This window comes from Typopeltis vanoorti, chromosome 2 (genome assembly GCF_054136105.1).
Source record: "Typopeltis vanoorti isolate ZY-2024b chromosome 2, IOZ_Tvanoo_1.0, whole genome shotgun sequence".
Classification (NCBI taxonomy): Eukaryota; Metazoa; Arthropoda; class Arachnida; order Uropygi; family Thelyphonidae; genus Typopeltis; species Typopeltis vanoorti.
In genome coordinates, this window is record NC_143550.1 from 133,520,221 (window position 1) to 133,547,451 (window position 27,231).

The 27,231-nt window shown below is 35.7% G+C and overlaps 1 protein-coding gene across 1 annotated transcript in view; it reads left to right on the top strand.

Moving 5' to 3' along the window:
• LRP1 (LDL receptor protein 1) overlaps positions 1 to 27,231 on the top strand; it is a 1,646,373-nt gene that overhangs the window by 116,413 nt on the left and 1,502,729 nt on the right. The window contains exon 9 of the mRNA XM_090402369.1: positions 20,452 to 20,677. Within this exon, the coding sequence (XP_090258495.1) occupies positions 20,452 to 20,677 (226 nt within the window). The remainder of the gene's footprint in view (positions 1 to 20,451; positions 20,678 to 27,231) is intronic.

The following is a 27,231-nucleotide window of genomic DNA, read 5'->3' on the forward strand; positions in this document are numbered from 1 at the left end:
AACTTTTATTCGCTTTAAAACTTTCTTACATGTTATTCTTTTCAATATGAAATTCTATTTTATCCTGCTCAAGACCAGATAGTGATCACTTCCGATTTCAAATCCTCTGTACACTTTGGTGTCCTGCACCAGGGAGAAAACATCACTATCAACAATAATATAGTCAATGAGACTTTTCTTATTCCTAGCCTCTTCTCTCCATGTGAATTTGTGCACATTTTTATGTTGGAACATGGTGTTAGTAATAACCAGTCCATGTCCTGAGCAGAAATCCAACAGATATTTGCCATTATTATTATTAGCTTTGCTCTTTTCTCCAAAGTTTCCCAAAATATTTTTGTATGTCTCACAATCATTTCCTACTCTTAAGTATAAAGAGCTAATAAGCTTCATTTCGGCAATGAAAACATTACTTAAATTAAGGGGATATTAAATCCCACATAGTTTTAAAACCGAATAAGAAACTCAAAGATTGGAATCCGTTCGCAGAGTACATAAGTTCTTTTCGCTATACACTTTGGTATTAGGTCTAGCTACTCGCTGATTAAGCCTCAAAAAAGGCTGAAACCGGTCTGGGTAGTGACCTCCCTCCATAATGTAATAACAGCATACATTTCCTAGGAAATGTATTTTTACATTATGGAAAATACCTAAGAATAGCGATCTGAACTTCCCCCACCTTTGCAACGAGTTGCCCAGTATTGTACTACGTACTAGGATCACTTGCATTGGCTAACGCTAGTGTCGCCGATACTTTATAGTTTACTATATTCGTCAAGAAACTCTCGGATTCCAATCTTTGAGTTTCTTATTCGGTTTTAAAACTATGTGGGATTTAATATCCCCTTAATTTAAGTAATTTCCTACTCTACTATTTAGATCCCCAACAAGGACCAACTTTTCCTTTTTCATTGTGTCAGTTGCTTTTTCTAAAGCCTCAAAAAATTCCTCCACTTCTACCTTAGTAGAACCTTCTGTGGGATCATAGGCACAAATAAGTCTCATTGTCCTGTTCCCAGTTCTCATATTTGCCCACATTACTCTACTTGAGACTGACTGCCATTCAAGAAGATTAGCCTCGTATTTTGTGTTGAATACTATGGCTACTCCTTCTTTTCCTTGATTGTTATTGCCTGAATATAACATTTTGTATTTATTGCTCAGAACGATCTCACCAGTTTTGGTCTTTTTTGTTTCAGTCACCCCTGTTATGTCGATCTGGTACTTATCTAATTCCTCAGCTAGCTCCATTTCTTTGCCCTTCAGGCTTCTTACGTTGATAGTACTGATCTTTAACTCTGGTGATGTTGAGTTGGGGTTTGTTTTCAGATTTGTTCCAGTAGCTGACTTTTCGCTGTTCGCCCTGGTTCCCTGGTGAAAACAACAGGGGCTTTTTTAACTGGGCGACGCCCTAGCCAGCATGAAATTTTGTCATGTTGTACCATCATTTTTAATTTTGGTTTAACCAATAAGAATACAATTTGGTCGGCTAAATCCCAAATTGTCAGCCCATCCTCGTTAGTTCAGTATCCAAGTAGATACCCAACAGTGTGCACCACGAGAAGGTGAGGATTGGACATTAGGTCAGAACCCCTGGTCTGTTCTCCGCATTCCTTTAAATGCTATGTGGAGGTCTCCTCTCAGTTATATAGATTTGACCCTTAAGGAGTCCAGCAGTCTTATTGGAAACTGTCCCTAAGTATGGAATTACGATGGTAGAAATATAACGTATATCATCTTGTTGTCTTTGTCGGGGTTCAGAGAAAAGTATTTTGTGGATGAGTCTTCGAGGAAATCGATTCATGGTAAGGTTGGTGGATATCAGGGATAGTTCTTCCTGGAGGTCTTGTTGATCTGTTGTAAGGAGAGAGAGGCACGGTTCTTCAACTGTGTACAATACTAAGTTTCTGAGAAATGTGGTGGCAAGAAGTAAAATGTAAATAACGTCCTGTATTGGTAGGTTTGCGGTAAACTGAGAGGTTGATACCACCATTCGGAAGCTTCTTAATTAAAGTTTCCATGTTTTATTTTATTTTCCAATCAATTCTATGGTTTCCATACCACAGAATTGATTGGAAAAATACCAAGTTCCTACACCGCACTAAAACCTGGTTCGAGAGGAAATTCAAAGAAGCATGTGAAATGCTCAAACATAACCCAAATCTAAACAAAAATGATGACCTAATATTCCAAGAATGTGGAGGATCCATCTGCAACCTTTATAGCAACCAGAACAAGCCAAAGAAAAATTCCACTACAGAAGACTTGGTGAAGTGTTTTTTTTCCCCCTTAACATTCCATAGCAACTTGAACTGTACAAGTCCTGAAGAAAATCATAGTATAACAATCTGAACTGTACAAATCCAGAAAAATCTTAGTACATGAGGACTTTAGCAGAGTTTATTGTAGTTTTTTATTTATTTTATTAATTATAAATTTTTTAAAAAAATTTATTTATTTAATTTATTTTATTTTATTTTTATTTTATTTTATATTTATTTATTTATTCAATTTTTATTTTATTTTATTTAATTATTGCTAGTGGTCAGGCTAACAAAAAGATTAATTAACAGCATAGATTTAATTTACCAGTATAGAGTGCAAGAGTATGTAGCTTGGTTCCCTATACACATGTATCTTTCTGATGATGACCTCAATACAGGGGTCGAAACGTCGTGTGTTATTTTATTAATAATTAGTAAAATAATCATTTCAACATGTGTGTTTTGTGTCCCTAAATTCATAAATATGAAGTCCTTTCACAGATTCTATGGTAAGTCTATTTCTTTCCTTGGTCCATTGAGCTTGTATTAATGAAAAGAGCCTTTCAACACTGGCATTGCAAACAGAAACCGAGCCATCTTTACAGTTTCATTGTACTGTTTCACTCTTGCAGAATTCAGTAGTCACACCATTTTTTCTGATTTGACACTTTTTTTCCATCATATGAAGCGGAGTTTTTGGAAATGGGGGTTTTTCGAAAATGTATGGGGACAGATATTTTCATTATCATAATGCGGACATGTCCACGTAAACGCTGATGTATGGTAACCCAGATATAATTGTAGTGTTTATAAAAGCTATTCTCTGGCCACCTTGTCATATGCCTTTGTCATATCTACAAAACTTAACTACAGATCCTTGTCATATTCCCACAATTTCTCAACTATTTGTCTTAAAGTGAAAATCTGATCTTGACAACCTCTATTTGACCTGAACCCTGCTTGTTCTTCTCCAAGTTTCTCTTCCACGATTTTTCTCAACCTCTTTTCAAGGATGCTTGCATAAATCTTACCTGGAACACTTGGTAGAGAAATTAGAAATTTCTCTATAATTCTGATATTCAGCTTTATTCCCTTTTTTTTTTATAGATGGGTTCTATGAGAGTACTTCTCCATCTGAATTATACAGTGTAGCTACTGCAAAACTTTTATACCTCCATACTTAAGCATTTCTGGTTGAATATCATCTACTCCAGCTGCTTCTCCACATTTTAAGTTTTTGACAGCTTTTTGCACTTTAAATATTGATATGTAATCCTCTTTGAAAATTTTTTAGTACGGTTCTGTCACTGGTTCATTTAATAGTCTTTACATTTAGTAATTACTCCAGACATGTAGGATATCCTCATCTTCAGTTTTCATGTCACCTATATCATCTTTGATTCCTTTTACAGTACTCTTTACTTCATTTCTAAGCTTCTTCAATAATCTCCAGAACATTTTGTCACCTTCCTGATGTTTATTTTTCATACTCTTACCAAAGTCTTCCCATTACTTTTATTTAGCTACTTTAACACATAGCTTAGCTTGCTTACATTTTTCTCTGCATTCTTTTAGGGCATCTATGGATTTATTTGCTAGGAACTTTTGGTATACTGTCTTCTTTTTCAGGACTACTTCTTTCTTTCTTATGTCCATTATGGCATTCTTATTTTTCTATACTTGCAGACAACTTCACTACTCATCTCCCTTGCTGAATCAGTGTCTTCTTTAGAATTTGCCACTAGGACTCCAAGGTTTGGTTCTTGTTTATAGTTTCTTTCAGATTTTCTTCAATAATGTTTGTATAGTCGAGTCTACAGTTTACCTATAAAAATTGCTCAGCTTTAATTATTTTTATAACTTTCTTACGTACTGTTCTTTTCAACATGATATCCATTTTTATCCTGCTTAGTGCTAAGTAATGGTCATGTCCAATTTCAAATCCTGTGTACACTCTTGTATCATGCACTAGGATGATGATATCACTACCAACAATGATGTAGTTAATGAGTCTTTTCTTGTTTCTTATCTTTTCTCTCCATTTAAACTTGTGCACATCTTTATGTTGAAATGTGATGTTAGTAATGACTAGTCCATGCCCTGAGCAGAGGTCCAGTAAATACAGGTAACCCTCTTATAACGCAGTACTTATACAACGCAGTTTCGATATAACTCGGTCTACAAATTGTGGTATCCCTTGTTCAATGCGGTTTCGATATAATGCGGTCTACAATTTCTAGTAACCCTTTATTTTTTTCATATTTTTCACCGCGAGACTTAAAAATCAAATTTTATCTTCGTTAAATTTGTGTCTGCCCGTATCGTGCAAGTAGTTATAAGTATTGAATTTAGTTTTATTGTATCGCTGAATAAGGTACTGTACAGAGGGCTTTTGCAGTCTGTGTCATTCTCAACAAATAGTGCAATTAGAGACGGAATAAAAATGGCGCTAACTAATAAATCACATCTCCCCTCTCACAGAAACTACGCTGTATAGATTTAAGCAAAACCATATGTTGCACCGAAACACAGTATCTAACTAAAAACTATTGTCCAATTTTTCAGTTATGAAATAAGTGTGTTTTTATTGCATTTGAAATTCTCGATGTCATTTATGACAGATCACAAAGGATAACGTAAAATAAAAGACTACCAAGAATTGAAACATGCCATATAATGAATGTGTGAGTTCGCCTGCCACCTCAAACGCAAACAAGAAGCCATAAAATTCAACCAGGGGTTGAAACATTTTTGTGAGTTGAGCCAGTCAGTAATGATAAGTTCCATCGGAACAATAAATGACACCCTGTTGTGAATGTGTTAAAACTAATAGTGAATGTTGTTATGACAGTTTCAGTTGTTATTGAATTTGATTGAAGAGAATTAGCATTTCAACTCAACACTTGTCGTTGCTTTTGTCTTTGGGTCGTGCAATCTTTTATTAATACCGCACCAAAATGTCTTTATAGCTGCTGTCTTGTGTAAAACAAAATTCAGCTTGTACTTATTGTAACAATTCAAAAAAAACTTGAATAATTTATGAACGTATAAAAGGATCACCTGTAAATCATTGATGCACCACCTCTGACACGAGTGCCATAGGTTTGCCATCTAGGGTTTACTGTTATGAACAATAAACAAAAGTGTTTATTGTTGAAAATTGTCTTCATTTTCTGCCAGGAAAGCCCATTTAAAATCATGTGTGTTATTCTCAAGCGGAGCAGTTTATTTTCTCGTGAGTTACATACATATGTAATGCTTTTTTTTTTTTAATGTAAAAGTTTATTTTTATTGTAATGGCCACTAAAACTGCAACGAAGGGGAAAAAAAAAACCAACATTGAAGAGGAAATTCATTTCTCTCGAAGAAAAAATTAAAATCTTGGATCAGTTGAAAATTGGAGAAAAACCAGGAGTTGTTGTAAGGACTCCGAATTTAAATGAATCAACAATTCGAACAATCAAACAAAATGAACATAAAATCCGAGAAAGTGTTATTACTGGGTCAACGGTAAGTGCAAAGCGCATTGCTCATGTTCGCGATATTCTAATAGAAAAAAATGGAGAAATCTCTAATGATTTGGATAGAAGATTGCACTCAAAAGAAAATTCCTTTGAACGGACACCTTATTAAGCAAAAAGCTCTCAAAAGTTTATAAACATTTAAAAGAACTTGATCAAGATTCTTCAGAAGAAATCTCTCGGCATGGATTTTCTGCCAGTAAGGGTGGTTCAAAAACTTTAAAAAGCGGTTTCTTTGTATAATCTTAAAATCCAGGGAGAATCAGCATCAGCATATGTTGAAGCTGCCCGGAAATACCCAGCAGAACTTTTAAAAATCATTAAAGAAGGTGGTTACAGTGCAGACCAGGTGTTCAATGCGGATGAATCTGGTTTATATTGGAAAAAATTCCCAAAACGCACTTATATTTCGAAAAATGAAAGATCAGCTCCTGGATTCAAAGTTTCCAAAGATAGAATTAATCTACTGTTTTGTAGTAATGCATCAGGTGATTACATGACAAAACCAATGTTTATTAACCGATCTGCAAATCCTCATGCAATGAAAGGGCTCGACAAGTCCATCCTTCCTGTTTATTGGCGGGCCAACAAAATGGCATGGGTTACAGCTAGCATGTTTGAAAATTGGTTTTTTGTTTTGTACCCAATGTTGAAAGTTACACAAAGAAAAAGAACATGGACTTCAAAATTCTACTAATTTTAGATAACGCACCAGGCCACCCAACAAATTTGAGCCATCCGAATATTAAAATAACTTTTGTTTGCTGCCTAATACTACTTCACTTATTCAACCACTCAACCAAGGAATAATATCAACATTTAAGTCATATTATATTCGGTGAACATTTCAATTAATTTTGAAAAAAATGGAATCTAATCCAAACATGACACTGCCTCAAACATGGAAAAGAGTTTTCAATATTAAATTGTGTAAAAATTATTTCTCTGTCCATTAAGGCAGTGTTTCTCAAACTTCAAATAACTGCGTACCCCTTCTTAAAGTTTCATTATTACCAAGTATCCCCTAATTAATTAATTAATTAATTAATCAAAAAAAAATTAATTAATTTAGAATATTAATTAAAATTAAATATCTATTTTATTTGAATTTATATGTTCACATATAATTTGAATTTATATGTTTTATTTAAATTTATATGAATTTAAAAATAAATCATTTATATGATTTATTTTTAAATTTTGGTTCTCTAGAGATGTCAGATGGCACACTCTTATCAATTGCATTTGATCCAGATGCAATATCAACGTTACATAAGGAAATTTAAAGAAGCTGCAAACATGCTTAAAATACCAACACAATGCAATAAAAATCAAGGATTAATCCTCCACCAAGTTTGGTCAGCTTTAATAAGAATTATACCTCAGACATTATGAACGTGATAACAGAACGTGGCATCATCCAGCATTGTTTAAATTTCAGCACTGCTTTGAATCTGCATTCTGATTTTTAATTTTATGAATAGCCAGACAGCTACAACTGTATAGCATGAACTATTACTAATAATTTCTCTTTTCTTTGTGTTTTAAACTTTAAGTTACCTGTTACCCCTGAAGATGTATGTCAAACGACTTACAAAACTTGTTGGGTCTTTTATTAATTCATCGTGTTTTATATAGCTTATTAAAAAAATGTGGTCCAATTACCGGAATATACCATGTCAACTTCTAAACCATAGGTTTAGAAGTTGACATGGTATATTCGTTGATATCTTACAATATCAACGTTTTCTTGTTGCTTACAGCTACTTGTATTTGCTATATGCTCTCTTTTGAGGGTTTTATAAATCCAATCTTTAACCAATGATCCATACGTAAGAATTTGAAAGCTAAAAAAAATACCATATTTACTCGAATATAACTAACTTTTTTCCCAAAATTAAAGCTAAAAAATCGTGTTGCGAGATACGTGCGGGAATTTTCGGAAACTAAAGTTTTCAGAAAAAAACTGAAAATGGTGCGACTTACCGAGAAGCTCCTACTCGCTATCACTACTTTTGGCATGAGAACAGTTTCTTTGTGTGCATTGTCAAAGTCATCTACCCAAATAGCGTCATCTTCTTTCCCATTATTTCAAGCAAAAATTACCAGTAATTTACAAAGACTTGAGATATGTAGAGCAGTGAAGAACTGCATATGATTGGTGCGGTATTAACAAAAGATCGTGCGAACCAAAGACAAATTAGCATTTCAACAGTTGAGTTGAAATGCTAATTCCCTTCAATTGAATTCCATAATATCTGAAACACATTCACTGTATATTTCTTAGTTTTAACACATTAACGACGGGGGGGGGGTGGTGTCAAGCAAAACCATATGTACCACTGGCAACATATGGTTTTGTTTGGTTATACAGCAGTTTCTGTTGGAGAGGGGATGTAATTCATTTGTTAGTGCCGTTTTATGCCGGTTGTCTCTAATTGCACTGTTTGTTGAAAAATATAATGACTCCTTTAATTATGCACTGCCAAAAATTGCCATGTACCCCCTGACGACCTTTCGCATACCCCTGGGGTACGCGTACCACACTTTGAGAAACACTGCATTAAGGAATTACAACCCTCTATGCTGAATGCTTGCTGGAAAAAAATATGACCTGAAGCCGTAATGGAACAAAATTTCGTACCTCCAGTGGATGCTGAGCTATGTCGTATAATAAATGTCGCACATATTTTTGGTGGAGAGGGCTTTTGCGATATGTTTGAAAACGAAATTAGTGAATTAATTGATGGAGAAACAGATTTAAAAGAGCAGGAACTGGTACAATTAATAGATGGCGTTGAACCAAATGGTGTGGAAAGTTCTGCTGAAGATTCTGATTGGGATGAATCCATTAAAGAATTCAGTTTAAAGAAATTAGCAGAAGGATTGGAATTGGCAAGAAAGTTAGGAAGTTATTTTACGGATAATGATCCCTCAATGGAGCGCTCGGGAAAATTCACGAGACAATTGGATATTTGTTTAGTGCCATATTATGAACTTAATAAAAAAAATTGCAACATAGTGGAAAGTAAAGTCTTATTACTGACTTCTTGATGACTAAACCAGCCAAAGTATGCAATGAGAATTATACAAATGATGTCCAAGAGATTTCAAGTGGTGATGATCTCTGGCCACTTAAAGAACATCTACGATTTGTTAATTCTGAAGACTGTGATGACGATTAAAATATGCGCTTTATTTTATTGTCTAAAACATTTATGCATTATGTGCAATGAAATTTATGTACAATTTGTAATTTTTAGAATTTTATACTACATATTTGTCATCGTTTATGTTTTCTTAACATATGTGAATTACCTGTACTTACCATTATTATTGACTTTGCCCTTTTCTCCAGATATTCTCAAAATGTTCCTATATGCCTGGTTGGATTCATTTCTTACTCTGCTGTTCAGATCTTCAACAAAGACCACTTTTTCCATTTACTTTATGTCAGCTGAAAATACTTTATGACAGCTAATGACTCAAAAAATTCCTTCTCTTTTTCCTTAGAAGAACCTTCTGTGGGACCATAGGCACAAATAAGTTTTATTGCCCATTTTCTCAATTTGAAGTTTGTCCACATAACTCGAAATTGCAATTGTTCCAGAAGTTTATCCATCTTTCGTATTGAATGCTATCCCTACTTTTCCTTTTCTTGATCATTTTTGCCTGAAAAATAACATCCTATACTTACTATTTAGTAAAATCTCACCTGTTTTTGTCTTCTTTGTCTCAGTAATGCCGATTATGTCCAAATTTTACTTTTCCAATTCTTCTGCAAGTTTGATTTCCTTCCCATTAATACTCCTTATATCGATGGTTTTTATTTTCAGTGTTTCTGATATTGGCTTTATTCTACTTCTTCTTCTTCTAGATGTTGAGTTGGAGCTTGATCAAGTCGCTGACTTTTCACTGTTCGCTCTGGTTCTCTGATGAAAACAGTGGGGGGCGGGGATCCTTGTTTAACTGGGTGACTTTCCAAGCTGCATGAAATATCATTGTGTTGTACCATCATATGCATCTGTGGTTTAAGCTGGTAAGTTTAAAATGGTCAGCTAAGTCCAATATTGCCAGCCCATCCTTGTTCGTTCAGTACCAAGTACAGCAATCCCTCGATTAATGCCCCCCGATTAGTGCATTTTCGTTTACTGATTGTTTTTTTTTCGATACACCCAAATTCGATTAGTGCGCCTCTAAAATTTGATTACTGCACTTATATATATCTTAAAAATAAATGTTACAGATGTTAAAAATTTTTGATCTATACATTTTTTATGGGGGTGCTTAAGGGTCAAAGCTGTATAACTGAGAGGAGACCGCCACATAGCCTTTAAAGGAATGCTTAGAACCGACCAGGGCTTCTGACCTAATGTCCAATCCTCACCTTCTCGTGGTGCACCCTGTAGGGTATCTACTTGGATACTGAACTAACGAGGATGGGCTGGCAATTTGGGATTTAGCCGACCAAATTGTATTCTTATTGGTTAAACCAAAATAAAAAACGATGGTACCACATGACAAAATTTCATGCCGGCTGGGGCGTCGCCTGGTTAAACAAGGCCCCCGTTGTTTTCGCCAGGGAATGAGAGCGAACAGCGAAAAGTCAGCTACTGGAACAAATCTGAAAACAAACCCCAACTCAACATCACCAGAGTTAAAGATCGGTACTATCAACGTAAGAAGCCTGAATGGCAAAGAAATGGAGCTAGCAGAGGAATTAGATAAGTACCAGATCGACATAATAGGGGGTGACTGAAACAAAAAAGACAAAACTGGTGAGATCTTTCTGAGCAATAAATACAAAATGTTATATTCAGGCAATGACAATCAAGGAAAAGGTGTAGCCATAGTATTCAACACAAAATACGAGGCTAATCTTCTTGAATGGCAGTCAGTCTCAAGTAGAGTAATGTGGGCAAATATGAGAATGGGGAACTGAACAATGAGACTCATTTGTGCCTATGGTCCCACAGAAGGTTCTACTAAGGTAGAAGTGGAGGAATTTTTTGAGGCTTTATATTAAGCAACTGACACAATGAAAAAGGAAAAGTTGGTCCTTGATGGGGATCTAAATAGCAGAGTAGGAAATGATTGTGAAACATACAAAAATATTTTGGGAAAATTTGGAGAAAAGTGCAAAGCTAATAATAATGGCAAATATCTGTTGGATTTCTGCTCAGGACATGGACTGGTTATTACTATCGCCATGTTCCAACATAAAAATGTGCACGAATTCACATGGAGAGAAGAGGCTAGGAATAAGAAAAGTCTCATTGACTATGTTATTGTTGATAGTGATGTTTTCTCCCTGGTGCAGGACACCAGAGTGTACAGAGGATTTGAAATTGGAAGTGATCACTATTTAGTCTTGAGCAGGATAAAAATTGAATTTCATATTGAAAAGAATAACATGTAAGAAAGTTTTAAAGCGAATAAAAGTTGAGCAGCTCTCAGATGTGAACTGTAGACTAAAATACACAAAGATTATTGAAGAAAAAATGAAAGAGTTTGAGAACAGGAATCAAACCTCGGAGATTCAGTGGCAAACTCTGAAGGAAACATTGATTGATTCTGCCAGAGAGGCATGTGGTGAGGTTGTCTGCAAGGATAAAACAGAACTCAGAACTCCCTGGTGGACACAAGAAGTTAAAGAAGCAGTGAAGGAAAAGAAGAAAGCATATCAAAAGTTCCTGGCAAATAAGTCAGCTTGTGCTCTTAGAGAATACAGAGACAAATGCAAGAATGCCAAACACTGTGTAAAACTAGCTAAACAAAAGGCATGGAAGGACTTTGACAAGAATATAGAAAATAAATATCAAGAATGTGGCAAAATATTCTGGAGGTTGTTGAAGAAGCTTAGGAATGGAGGAAAGAGTGTTGTAAAAGGAGTTAGAGATGACAAAGGTGGCAGGAAAATGGGAGAAAAAGATATCCTTGAAGTATGGAGTAATTACTTTGAAAAACTGCTAAATGAAACAAGCAGTGATGACAGCACAGTGGTAAAAAACACTGACCAAGCATGCAGTCAGGAATACATATCCATACTTGAAGTAGAAAAAGCCATGAAAGGCTTGAAATGTGGAAAGGCAGCAGGAGTAGATGATATTCGACCAGAAATGCTGAAGTATGGTGGTGTAAGAGTCTTATAGTGGCTGCACTGCATAGTTCAGAAAGCCTGGACAGAGGGACGAATTCTCGATGATTGGAGTAGAGCTCATAGTACCCATATATAAAAAGAGAAATAAAACTGAATGTGAGAATTACAGAGGTATTTCCCTACTGAGTGTTCCTGGCAAGATCTATGCAAGTATACTTGAGAAACGGTTGAGAAGAATTGTGGAAGAAAAGCTTGGTGAAGAACAAGCTGGATTCAGTCCAAATAGACGCTGTCAGGATCAGATCTTCACTTTACGACAAATAGTCGAGAAAGCATGGGAATATAACAGAGATCTGTATTTAAGTTTTGTCGATTTGGAAAAGGCATATGACAAGGTGCCAAGAGAGAGAGAGAAGCTAATCAGCACGCTACAGTTATATGGTGTCAATGGGTCATTATATCAAGCAATACTTTGTCTTAGTTTGAGTTGTAAGTCAGCAGTTAGAATTGAAGGAAGTACAGGAAGATGGTTTAATGTTAAATCTGGTGTGAGACAAGGATGTACATTATCTCCTCTGTTATTCATTATCTATATGGATCACATTATGAAGGAAAGTGGTATTAAACATGATATCAAAATTGGAGATGTTAATGTCAGCTCTTTGCTTTATGCAGATGATGTTATACTTCTAAATAAATCCGCTACAAGTCTGCAAGATTCTCTGACTAAATTGAATAGCTGTTGTAATAGATATGGTATGAAGGTCAGCAATAAAAAGACAAAGACAATGAAAATAGGCAGAATCATTGAAAATGTCAACTGTGTTGTGAACGGAGAACCTGTGGAACAAGTACAACATTTCAGCTACTTAGGCACAATTTTTACTGAAGATGGTAAATTAAATATAGAAATAGACAACAGAATCAGCAAAGCTGGTATGGTGGGAAGTCAATTGAATAAATTCATATGGAATAAGAGAAAAATTAGTTGGAACACTAAATTAGCCTATACAAGACAGTGTTCAAACCAATTTTAACTTATGGATCTGAGAGCTGTGTCAGAAGTAAAACACTTGACCAAAGACTAGAGACTGCAGATATGAAAGTCCTGAGAAAGATTATAGGCGTGAACAGATGGCATCAGTGGCAATATCATATTAAAAACAAGGATATTAGGCAAGAACTTGACATTGTCAACATCCAGGAATGCGTTAGCAGAGCTAATCTCAGGTGGTCACTTAAATAGAATGGGCAAAGAAAGATTAGCAAAACAAGTGTTCTCTGCCAGAAAAACGACCCAGAGGAAGTCCAAGATATAGGTGGATTGATACAGTACAAAGTGCCTTAGACGATAGAAATATAAGATCTGATAATGTTGGAGTCTTGACAAGTAACAGACTGATTTGGAGGAAAAATTGTAGATAGAAAGTTAGTAATGATGTAATTTTTTTCATATAGGACTATTATATCCTGTACACCCCTTGAGGGTACATGGCAGGAATTTGATGATGATGACATTTTTTATGGCTAACTAGTTTAAAAAATCACTCACCAGGATGAAATAATTTAGTTACCTATTTGAAACATTTTACAAAGTTATTTTTTAATGGCATACTATTTGTATGCCATTAAAAAATAATGTACACTATGTTCCAAATTTACTGCCAAAATTTATGTTGTCTGCTTTACATAGCATTTTGCTGATCATATCACGTGCAATTGTTTTCCTTACTTTTTTATTTTAAATTATTTTCCTAACCTTTAATCATCAGTAAAAGAATTTGTGTAAGAAAGAGACTATTGTGATCAACAAATATTTAATGTCAATGAAACTGGCTTTTTTTTGGAAGCGAATGGCTTCCCAAACTTTCTAGCCAAATCAGAGAAATCTCAGCCTGGTTATAAAGTCGCAAAGTCAATTGAAATCATTGCTATTAATATGCGAGCTGTGTGTAAGCACATTCTTCCACATTGTGCAAATGATTTTAGAGACTTTTCAAATGAATCTATGTTAATTAAATCTCATTTTGAGAAGTTGAGTGATTCCGACCTGCTAAATTTAGATACAGAGCAGGCAGATCCTGAAGAATATGAAGAAAATTTAATCACTGACAAGCCCAAAGAGCTTTCACAGAAACAATTTGAAAATAGTTTTCGTACAATCGAAGTTTTTAAGCAGCAATGCTTAGAAACTTAACCTGGTGAAGAGAGAACCAGTAAAATTTGCAGAAGAGGCAATAAGAATAAGGCCATACTGTCAGTCGTATGAAAAAAAGAAACAGAATGCCTGCTGAACTACGTTAGTTCAATTCTTTGTTAAGAAGCAGAATAATAAATTTATATTCTGAATATGTTTTATTGTCTTTCAGCTTCATAATTTTCCTTTAACTTGGCCCTGAGACATACCCTAATTCTTTTAAAAGAAATTAAGGGTCAAAAAAGAAATCTGAGGAACTAATTATACATTTTCCCATAGGTTATTATATTCGATTAATGCACCTGTTTTAAAGAACGCATTAGGCGCACTAATCTAGGGATTGCTCTATATACCTACTAATGGGGTTCAACATACGAAGGTGAGGATTGGACATTAAATCAGAATCTCCATTCGATTATCCACATTCCCGAAAGGCGATGTGGAGAGTTTCCTTCCAGTTGTTTTTCTTTGACCCTTAAGCAATCCTGTTATTGAAGTCAATAATTTTCATTCCAATCCCATATCATTCAATTTATGCAACAGCCTTTTATGTAGTATTGTATAAAGATTCATAATTGCAAATTATGACTATAGTTTATGTCCATTATATAATTTACATAAATGTTCATAATGTAATTAAATTATATAAATTAGGCCTTTCAAGTGGATAAGCAAAATCCAACACCATTATAGTATATCCATTCCCATTATCACTCATGTGTAACATTATTAGAAATTATGAGCAAATAACTCAGACATGACTTTGCCTTTGTAAACTCAGGCTTTTTTTTTTTTTTTTTTTTCAAAATATAGCTTGTCTATTAACCCATTTCTCTACTTGAGTTCTTAACCAACCTCTCTAAAATCTTCACCACCACTTCAATTATATTGATAGAGTCAGTAGTTAGACACATTATTTTTTCCATCACCCTTCTGTGCTAGGATTATTATACATTCTTTCTCTTTCTGTGGGGTTTTTCCTGAGCTGAGACTTATATTATAAAAAATGGATATCTGTGATATTAACTAAAAAGGAAATGAACCACTCAGGCATACTACTCTAGTATACAATGACAACCAGTGATTAGACACACAAATGTTTATGTTGAAGCTGGGTATGTTGAAGTGGACATGAAAGGATTCTTTGGGTGCAGTTTTTGTTATTTTTAAAAAAAAAATTTTTGTGGATTTTTTAAATTTTTATAATATGAGTTCAGTTCAACTGAACATCCCCTTAGTATATACCTCATCTGTTTCTACTGTTGAATTCTTACTCCAGTTAAGCAACTGGAATTTCCTTCTCAGGCATCTCTATATCTTCATCCAACTCTTCCACATAGAGCACTAATTTGTGATGAAGGAGACCTTTCAGTATTTATATTGATCCTGTTCATTCTTCTTATTTTTCTATACTTCCCATATTCTTTGCTCTACTTCTCCTGAGTCTTTTATTATCCTATCTTCCCGACAGTGTTACTGGGTAGATAGCAAAAATGTCCTCTATATAATGTATCCAAAACAAAAGCTGAGAATGTATGGTTGAGAAAAGGGTGTCTTCTGGATGTTCCAGATAAAAATTGGTGAGTGTTTGAGAGAGGGGACCCTCCATGGCAGTCCCTAGAATTTGCCTGTAGATTCTGGTTTGACAAAGAAAAGGATCAGATCTATTGAAGAAAGGCTTAGAAAAAGTTCCTCTAGTTGATGTCTAGAGGAACTTTTTCTTTTTTCTCCATAGTACTAGAGGAAAAAGTTCCTCTAGTACTATGCTATTTCCACATGGCTATTAAGGCATCTCAGGCTTTCTCTTTGTCAAATTTTGTTATAATGAGATGACTGTTGTGTTTTAAAGATTGTAGAGCTTTAATTTCTACTACAAAAATGTTTGAAGGAGAAGCTTGGCATTCAGCAACACAGATGAGGCTTCTAGATGAAGTTTATCAGTGTCCTCTCTGGAGAGAGAGTGGATATATTCTGTTCAGTATTATAGAGGAAATCTAAATAAGGTATCTTCTTAGGAACTATAGCAAATTCATGTCCTTTTGATAAGATGATTTCAGTTAGGACACCAATGTTTACTACCAAATGATCTGTAACGTGGGAGGGAAATTATCTACCACTGTCAAATTATGTGGAATATGGGAGGGGAGGTTATTTACCACTACCAACTTATCTGGAACACGAGAGGTAGACTTTGCTTAGCGATAACACCATTAAATTTGCTATCTGAATATTGCTTGCATTTGTTAAATGATTACTGACAAAGAGAGTACTTTAGACTTTTAAAACTACATGTGATAGTTGAGGATTTATAACTGAGGTAATATCATCTTGAAAATCAGCATTTGATGGTTTCATTCAATTTTGTGAAGTTAGGAATAATCTTGAGATCACAGCATTTTTTAAGAAGATAAATCCTTGCGTATAGCTTACCTCGTAACATTGATAATTTACTTAGTTTACTAGTCTTGTTAGTTACTTCTTCCACATGAAATACGAGTTCTACCTGAAGGATCAGATCTATCCAAGAATTTCTCTAGTTGATGTTTAGATCCAATTTCTTCAGGCAATCAGTACTGGGGAGGTAGATGCTATTTCCACATGGCTACTCAGACACCTAGATATTTTTTTATTAATTTTTTTTTTTAATAGCCAGCAAAGTACATTAGTAGCTGATATTGGGGCTGGCAAAGTACATTATAGTTCGCCCACCATTTGTAGGTCTCTGCTTGGTGTCTTGCCAAGAATAGTCGATTCATGCTGAAGGGGAGAAAGAAATGAAGGACGTACGAATTGGTCGCCAACATGCGAAATCACATGCTTTATAGGTAAAATTTTCCAACTGTTATACAAGCAACATAGTTAACTACAATAATCATAAAAGAGAAGTTAATATTTTGACCTGTAATAATAAACAACTCATCCCACAATACGGACTGATTACCCTATTATTGGAATGGATTCTCCTTTTTCTGACATGCGCAGAAGTGTCGAGGGATCTCTAATCGATGGGCGAACTATAATAGTATTTTAAACTATGTTGTAAAATTTACTAGAAAAAATTGTTTTTAGGATGCTACGCTTTGTGAGTGTATCAGCCCTCACCCACTCGGGTTTTCTGGGCATGTAGATAATAATTCTGGATCTATTTCTCCTGGTTAAAATTGTCAATTTTGTCTGCTATTATCCTCCCAGCTGCCTTGATCCATAGTGGACCACAGTCTTCATATAAGTCCCATACTTTAGTTTGCATCTTTGTGGCCCACTTTTGATCATTTTTAATACTGCTGGAAGAGAGAGAGAGAGAGAGAGAGAGAGAGAGAGATTTTCACTGGGTACGAAGTGTAATCAAAAAAGTATTGAATGTTAGAATTTAAGAAAGTTTATTAACCTAAATATAAATAAATCTCGTTCAAAGTAGTCTCATTTGAAACTGTTCTAGAAGTCATCTTTCTTTAGTTTTCTTAGGCACATTGTGGCTGCTTCAGTTTCTTGCATTAATGCAAACTCTGGAAAGAGCCAGAAGTCATTGGGTGCTAAATTGGGTGAATACAACAAGCACAAATTAAATGTTTTTGTCCACAACATCTGTTGAATAAGAAGAGATGTGTGGCTTGGAGCATTGCCGTGATACAACATGAAACCATTTGCCTACTTCTGTGGTTCTTTTTGATGCACATCATTCCATCCTTAAACATTCCAGTCCTCCTTTATAATGTTCAGAGTTTACTGTAGCACCTCTAGGTACTCTGCCCATGCAATCCCTTGCACGTTGAAAAATACAATCAACAATCAATAAGACGTTGTCATTAGATTTCAATTGATGTGCCTTCTTCAGCCAAGGTGAGTTGGCTGTTTTCCATAAAACTCTGAATCTTGGTCTCAGGATACACCATACATTCAAGATCTGTCTCCTGTTGTTGAGTTTTGGAAAAAGTTCAGATCTGAAGTTGCATGATCAAGCAATTCCAATCACAGCTTTCTATTTTTGTGACAATGATGCAAAACACAGCTATATAAAAATAAATTGCATTTGAAACTCATTACATGATTGACATACATGATTCCACTCAGTTTTGCTCTCTCTCTCTAATAGATTGAGTGCTGCATCTACTTTCACCATATTTTTTGATTACACCTCATACCCTCTTCCAAATTTCCCTTAATTAGCAGCATGGTTGTCTGCTGCTGCTAGAGGAACACAAGTACCATAACCACTGTTTAAATCCTGTTCCATCACATGTGCAGCTGGATTTATTGTGATTTTAGAAGTGTCAATCTTTGTCATTCCTTCTGTGTGACACTTACCCATAGTGCAGTCTTCCTTTATGCTTAACATGGTATCCATAATGTATATCATTACAGCAGACATCTGTCAGTCATTCTTCCGCATACAAATGGAGAATACAATAAAAGCTCACTGGCAAAAGAAAATGGTATATTACTGAATAGTTATCATTATTTGATGAGATAGTTATATTTTCTTCCAGTGGGTTTTTCAAATGCCTCTGTGCAAATGATTCAGATCAAGTACCAATTAATCAAATGATTACTTGGTATACTTGGTATGTGAATAGCAGATTTTTTATGAGATGGGATTGTTGGCCAAATGCTCAATCCCTAACCTAGAGGACCAGAGTGGCTCTCTTCACCTGATCCCTCAGCTGTCACCTGTCCAACTTGGGAGGCCCTGCTGGTATCAATACAGGTAGTCCTTACGTACTTACTTACGACGACTCTACTTACGTGGCCAAAAATTATTATAAAAAATTCTCTAATTTAACTTTGCCACAAGCATATACATACATATATCACATGTATACATCCACACTGTTAGCCGAGTGGCTGTGCACTTCGCAACCATATGACTGGGAAAGGAGTGTCCTGGGTTCGATTCCCGTCGCCGACGTGAGGAGCTTAAGGATCTCTCTCAGACATAGCCAAGTTAGCCAGTCATGGGTGTGGACAGCAGGGTTTTTCTCCCCAGTTTAATTGGGGTTTTTCCTCCCGCAAGTAGGCAAACTGGCCCCGTGAACAAATGCAGTTACAGACATAGGACACACCAGGAGGCATAGGGCTAGCCACCTTATCCTTGGGACGGGCACAACTTAGAAGGGCTAAAGAGAGCTCCAAAACAGGCCACTAGGCCTAATACCTGGTGGGAAGAAGAAGACGTTTGTATACGCACTGCAGCGTCACTATTAGTCGACAAGCAAAGTCTATCACCAATACCCAATAGCTGCTGCTATGATTCACCCACTTCTAACTTATCACAGTCTTTGTCATGTTAGCTAATCAGCTGTCAAAGTGTTCATTTCTCTCGTTGCAATTTCTGTATCTCGTCATAACCCTATCATGTCCAATAAGAGAAGTAATGCTACTGATGAAAATTCCAATATAAAAAGAAGGCGTGGAAAGCTTTAAGTTTAGATGTTAAAATGAAGGTGATTAAAGCATATGGCAAAGGAAAGAAAGTCAGCGAAATAGCACGAGAAGAAAAACTATCACATTCAACTGTTTCAACAATTATAAAAGATAAATCAAGAATAATGGAGGCAGCTAAAGGGGGCAGTTAATATGAAATGTACAATTTTAACGAAAAAAAGAGAAGGGCCAATTCATGAAATAGATAAGCTTTTAATAATATAGATCAAATCAACAAGAATATTCCTCTCAGCTTGTTTACGATTCAAACAAAAGCATGCAGCCTATGTGACAATTTAAGGAAACAACAAGAAGATAAATACTGCAAGCATACATTTAACGCTAGTAAAGGTTGGTTCTATCGATTCAAAAGCCGATTTAACTGACATACCCTAAGAATAACAGGAGAAGCTGCTAGTTCCAATTTTGAAACTGCCGAAATTTTCAAGAAAAATCTGAAATAAACACATATCAAAAATGGTGATTTTTGATGTGTTTATGTATTTTTTCTTAAATTTTTCTTTCTTAAGTTTGCATTTATATGTATATGTGCTAATAAATAATTTATAAACGTTTATGTAAGTTTATACAGTTTTAACTGTTTTAAGTTAAATAGAAACCTAATTTATGAAAATATTATAACAGAAATCAAACAAATCAAGAATTAAAAAATGTCCTCGACTTATGTCAGAATCGACTTACGACAGAGACGTTGGTTCAGAACCATGTCGTAAGTCGAGGACTATCTGTACTACCATTGGTATAGCTCACACAATCAGTGGAATGCACAACCCCCCTCCCACTACCACCACAAGGTGGAGGCACCATTTGGGGGTAGCATATGTTGAAATAAGACTTAATTTATAATTATTCTGAATATATTTACTATATAAAAAATTCAGTGTATTCAATGTTTGCTTACTTTTTGATATATATGTATATATATAGGTTGATGTTTTTTACTGAGTGGGGAAGTACAGCACCTCTTTTAGAAAAAACTCGTCTTGATGGTTCTGAAAGAACTAAGCTTGTAGAACACAAGATAGTGTATCCATATGGAGTGACTGTTGACTATCCTAATGAGCAAGTATTCTGGGTTGATACTTATTTGGATGCTATTGAACGTGTCAATTATGATGGTACTAATAGACGTACTATTATTCAAGGAACTCCAGTAAGTTTTACTTGTATTCAATATTATATATATATATATATATATAAAATTGCTTTCAAGAAATTAATGTAGTTATTGCCATCAGGATTTAAAATTTAGACAGCTACATGAATTTATTTTTCTAAATTAAATCAAAAATTCTTATCAGATAGTTAAATAAGAATGTGATCAGAAAGGATCATAAAAATTGCTGTTTCATAATAGCATTCTTGTATACCAATGCCATTTGTTGTTATACAGTTCAACCTGGAACTGTTTCTGGAATGCACTGTGGATACATAATTTTTTCCTGCATTTTTTCCACGAAAAATGATCAACTTAGGAACAAAATTTAAAATAACTTGAAAAGTTTTAGTACATATTGGACATACTAAATTATGTTAAACTGCACCCATCTCGAATAGAAGTATTATTGTTAAGTTTGAATTATTTTATAAAATTTTGGCATTAAAAAGGTTCTAATTGGAACCAAGTTTTAGTAATCCTGAATTTTAAATATCTAAATTCCATCCCATCAATGTGGAGATATTACTTTGTCATTTCTGCCTGGAATGCATGTTATCTCAAGCAGGTATGGTGAGGAGTCAACTGAATGAATTTATACTGGTATCCAAAACCTAAGGATAAACACTATTTCTAAAGATTACAACTGCAAATTCAGACAAATCAGCTTGTGGCAATTTGTATAAGATGATTTCAAATAGAACGCAGGTTCACATTCAAATTTTCGATTGCACTCAAAGGGGTTACATGGTAGCACTAAACAGGGCAAAAGGCTGTGCTAAGCAAATTGCATTGGAAGGAAGCTCTTTTCATGAAGAAATAAAGTTGCAAACTTGGATGACTTGTAATGTCTCAAAAAGTTCATCTAGATGATTTCATGCAGGGAAGAATTGTTGGAAAGCTTGAAAAAGCCTCAGAATACAGTATTGCCAAAGAGTTTGGAAATCTCGTATAGTATTGTATCCTGGCTCTGGGTAGCATTTCAGACCAATAGAATGTGTTCCAGACATTTTCTAAGAGGTTGCCCTCATTCTACAATGGAGCATGAAGACAGATTTTTGGTTATAATAGCAAAACGTAATGAATGCACCATGGCAGGCCAGCTTGCAAGTCAGCTCCATTCAAGCATAGGTATGCCGATATCTCGACAAACTGTGGCAAGATATCAGTGACATATGTCCAAAGGCCTGTATTCTGCATCACTTTATCCACATTTCATTGTAGAGCATGTTGTCAGTGGTGTTCATCACCATCATTTATTTATAATTTTACAATTATAAATAAGGAACCAATCAAAACAAATAAATAGTCTGTGTACACTAAGATAGGACCTGGAGGTTGTTATGACGTGAAGGAAATACCAGGCTTCTCTATCATATGCTAATTGACGGATCTCTGATGTAGAGAGTTGGGGGGGAAATGGGGAGAATATTGCCGATGTATTTCCAATATGGAGTTTGGGGTCTGCCTCTTTTTCTTTTTCCATCTGTAGGGGCGTAGAGGACCAGAGCATTAGAGTGCTCGGCCATTGGTGGCCGAGCCATTTTATTTGGTTTCTTTGAACAGTGCTGACTAGAGGATCTTGCTGGGTTTCATCAAATATAGTAGAGTTGGGAATGTGGTCTTCCCAGGAGTAATCCAGGATATTTCTTAGACAGGTAGTTCCAAATCTATTTATAATATTGGTCGCTGCTTTTGTTTAGATGTTCCAGTTCTGGGAGCCGTACAGAAAGGTAGACTGGCTGGTGCACTTGTAAAGATGAATCTTCGTCTCCTTTGAGATGAGGCTCGACTTCCATACTTTATTAAGACTTCTGTGGAACTTCAGTGCTTTCTGTTTTCTTGTTTTAATGTCTGTTAAGGAATCTGAGATGTGTGATCCAAGGTATACAAAGTCCTCTACTTCTTCAAGGTGATCATTTTGATTTATATAGATGTGCCCATCTATCTGATGTTTTAATGTCTTTGTTTTTTGGGGGTTTATTTTTAGTCCAAATATTTCTGTGATTCTCTTAAGGCTGTTGAAGTGGTTTTGGGCATCTATAATGTTGGAGTCAATGAGGATTATATCATCTGCAAAGCTCAGGTCTTCAAGGTGCATCTGTATATATGGGTCTTTGATAAGGATTCCAGATTTAACTTGCATTAATTAAAAATATAGTCAATCACTATGATGAAGAGATATGGGGCCAGAGTATCTCCCTGTAGGACTTCTGTGGTAATGGGAAACTGTCTGTTTTGTCTCCGTTAACTAGTACTGTGGCTTGATATCCCTGATAAGTTTAGGTGGAATGCTATAAAGTTTGAGCATTTTCCTGTCAACAGAATCAAATGCTTTAGTAAAGTCAATAAAGTTCAAAAGCGATGGTAGATTCTTGTCCTTTGAACCTTCTATTAGTCTTCTGATGTAGGGAATGTGTTCTAGAGTACCACGTTTTTTGAGGAATCCAGCCTGGTTTTTATGAAGTAATGGAGTTATGTGTGGTTCAATTCTATTTAATATCATTCTATTGTATATTTTTAGTGGAGTAGAGATGAGTGCAATGTAGTTTTCAGGTTTGTTCAGGTTACCCTTTTTTGGAATTGTTATTATTAGACCCTCCTTCCACTGTTCAGGAACTTTCCCAGAGGAAAGTTATACATGTGTAGTTGTTCTTTGATATCTGTAGAGCAGTGCATTAAAGTCTCAATTGTGATGGCATCTGCTTCTGGTGATTTTCCTGCTTTTTGTTGTTCGAGGGCCATTGTGAACTCCTGCATGGTGAAATCATTATAGTTGATGCTAAGAGTTTCCGGTACTATGGTTTTCGAGATGAAATCAGCGTTTGGGGTTGGCGTGTTTAGAAGAGTTTGGAAGTGTGCCTTCCATTCATCAAGTTCTTCAGTCTTGTTTAAATGAGGTTCTGTCTTTTTTCTTGATTCTCAATACTCTAGGTTTTCTTTCTGCTGTGCTCAGGGACTTCGCCATTTTGTAAGTTTCTCTTGTGTGCAATTTTTGACAGTTTTTCTAGTTCTTGACAAACGTTCTGGATATAGGCTTCTTTATCTTTTGAGAGAGCTTCATATACCTCTGTGCTTAATTGCTTTAGTTCATTTTTATATTGAAGGGAATCTTGGGTTTTTACTTTGCGTTTTATTTTATTGCACTTGTCAATCATTGAGTTGGTTTCTTTGGTTACCCAGTCTTTATCTACACTTTTTGTGTTTGATTGAAGAAATGTTTGGGAGGCTGATTGATGAATGACGCTAGCTATTGCTTTAAATATGTTGTCTGCGTTATCATACAATACTGCTTGTGAGTGGTTGTACTTTGTGAGTTGCTGGAATTGATTTGCCTTGCTAGAGTCATTTAATTCTTCCCAATTGTATCTGAGGTGCTTTTCTGTGATTTAGATGCTCTTAGTCATCACTTTAATTGTGCACTTACAATTCTGTGATCCGAGTTTAATTCTATGCTGTTGTATGCTGTGCAGTTTTGGGCTGACCTTATCCATTTGCCATTTATTAAGATATGATCAATTTGAGACTTAGTTCCATTGGGATGTTGCCAGGTCCATTTTCTTTCTAATTTATTTGGGAATTTTGATTGAAGAGATATCAAGTTCTGAGGGTTGCAAAAGTCCACAACAAGATGGCCATTTCCGTTGGTTGAGTCATGGTAGGTATATTGTCCTATGTTTTTTGTGTTTCCAGCTACATCTTTTCCAATTTGTGCATTGAAGTCACCTCCAACTATGTGCAAATTGTGTGCAGATATTTTGATAATGTAGTCAGCTAGTTTTTGATAGAAGATTTCTTTGTCTTTATCCTCTGTTGCTTCTGTAGGTGCATAAACATGTAATTGTAATTACATGTTTTTGCACATGTAATCGTTATTTTTGGGTTTGTGTTAATAGCCATTATTCTTTTCGAAACACTTTCTATTGATAGAATATTTTTGTAGACTCTGTTGTTTACCAGGGCTCCAACTCCACCATTTCCAGATTGATCTGCAGATGAATACACAAACGTCCATTTATGATTATGGGACCTGATTTCATTGAATGCCAGGTGGGTTTTCCATCAATGCTCCTGTATGCAGATTTCATCCACGTGTTCTGCCTCTGCTCCCCTGCAAAGTTCATAAAATTTTCCACATTTTAGGAGGGTGCAAACATTATATGTTGAGATGATTATAGGTTTCTTCCAGAAATAGTGTTTAGAGCTCGTCTTTCCTTCATCAGGCTGAAGGCTTCCCTGTGGGCTTTGACCTCCAGCCACCATAGGGGAGGATTGAAGTGTGCTCTGTGGTTTTGTTTTGGATTGTTGTTTCCTTTCGTAATCTAAAGTTATCCACACATCGGGTGATTGGCCCTAATATGTTTCACCAGCCACGTGCCTAATATGCTTCACCAGCCAGTGGTGTTATATCCATAAAAATTGGATAAGACACCAGTGGGCTAATGTATTGTTTACAGATGAGAATTGTTTTTGTCTTTCCTCTGATTCTAGAAGAAACTTGATCTGCTATGAAAGTGGTACTGCTTACCATCTTGAGAATGTTCTTGAAAGGGATAGATATGGCAGTGCTGGAGTTGTAGTGTGGAAAGGCATTATGCTTAATGGATGCGCCGAGCTACAAATGTTGAAAAAATGGGACTATGACTGGTTAACGATATTGCAACAAAGTTCTTCATCGTCATGTTCGATTATTCTGTGGTGCTTTAAGTGAAGAATTCATTTTTATGGATGACAGTGCCGCATTACATCATAAATGAGCATTGGAGATACTTCTGGAAACCGAGGATATTAATCGATCATGTGGCCAGTACACTCTCCAGATCTCAAGCCTATTGAACACATTTAAGATGCAATGGAGAGATGCACTGCTGGTCAAAATTCCCTCTCTTATGTTCTACTGGCCTGCTCCTCCTTGTTCTGAAGGAGGAGTGGGCCAGTTTGCCTCAAGAATTCCTGAATGACTTGGTGCTAAGCATGGTACAACGTTGTGAGAGCTGCATCGCAGTTTGGGGTGGGCATATTCCATACTGAAATGTCTCTCCACATAATTTTCTGTACATGGTAAGATTCATTTCTATTGCAATTATTCTCTGAGTTGTATTTGCATTCTTTGCTATGTGATCCTCGAACTTCAACTTCTGGTCTTCTCAAGTTCCAAGATCCCTAGACTGATAAATTTCTTCTAGTATAATCCCACCAATATAATACGACATTGGATACCTATCACACACCAAAGTGCATGACTTTACATTTATTAACATTGAACTAATAGCCATTTTCACAGGCCCACAATTCCAACCTATTCAAATCATTTTGCAAGTACTGCATATCAGCAGCACTCCTGATTACGCTATGTATCTTTGAATCATCAGCAAATATCTGTAGTCACGTGTCAAATGGATGTGAGAGCATTTCAAACCTAGTGTCATTAATGTACAGATTGAATAATAGTGGACTAAGGACTAATCCTTGTGGCATGGCACTCCACTGGTTACCTTAAATATTGCAGACTTACATCCTTGCATCCCTCATATACCACTTTTTGATATCTGTCAGTCAGCCTCCTCTTATCCATGCCAAAATTTTATAATCCATCCCGTATTCTACAATTTATGCAACAGTCTTCCATGGTGTATTCTCACAGAAGACTTAGCAAAATCCAAATGTATCATTTGGTATCCATCGCCATTGTCTAACTCCTGTTGTCTTTGCAGTGTTATAGAATATGGGCAAATTGCTCAAACATGACCTTCTCTTAGTAAACATATGCTGTTTGTTGCAAAGTAGAGATTCTTTGTCAACCCATTTCTAAATGCAAGCCCTTACCAACTTTTCCCAAATCTTCACCACTACTCCAGAGATACTGATAGGTCATAACTATGATTTTTTTGGAAATAACATATACTAAAATATTAACTATAAAAACTTCAATTAATGCACTCCTATATTTCAGCAATGTTACATTGTCATCATTAGGGATCACAAAAACAATGATATATGCACACTGGCACTAACACTGGACAAATGAGGTTGAAGAAAGGCATCAAAAGTCAGGCCTAGAGTCTTAAACGGCATTACTTCTTATGGGCTGAAGTGGGTAAATTTGGCTATTAGGCTGAAGATCTTAGGATGTATGCTTCCCAAATTTGGAGCAGTCTCATGCACCAAAATTTGTGTAGGTTTGGAAAGTTTTTCAGGGCTGAGGCAGATTCAAGGAATAGCCTTTCATACTTGTATTTGCCACAGTGTAATAGAGTGTGATTCTTCCACAGTGTATCTTGTGGTGGGTGCCTGAAGCATGGTTAGCAAGTCCTGAGTGCTTGTATTGGTGGAACCAGATGTAGTCCTTGTGTTCAGAAATTCTGATATTGGCTGTCCTGCCTGTTAGCTGTAGTAGGACAGTTTGCAACTGCAAGGGACCTGGTAGGTCTATGGAATGTGGTTGGCCTTTGGTGGAACAGATGAGATGCCAGTTTTTTAAATGGTCTGTAAAGGTTGTATTTCCTTAGGATTTTTGTCAGTTTTTCGGATGTGCCCTGGATATATGGAAT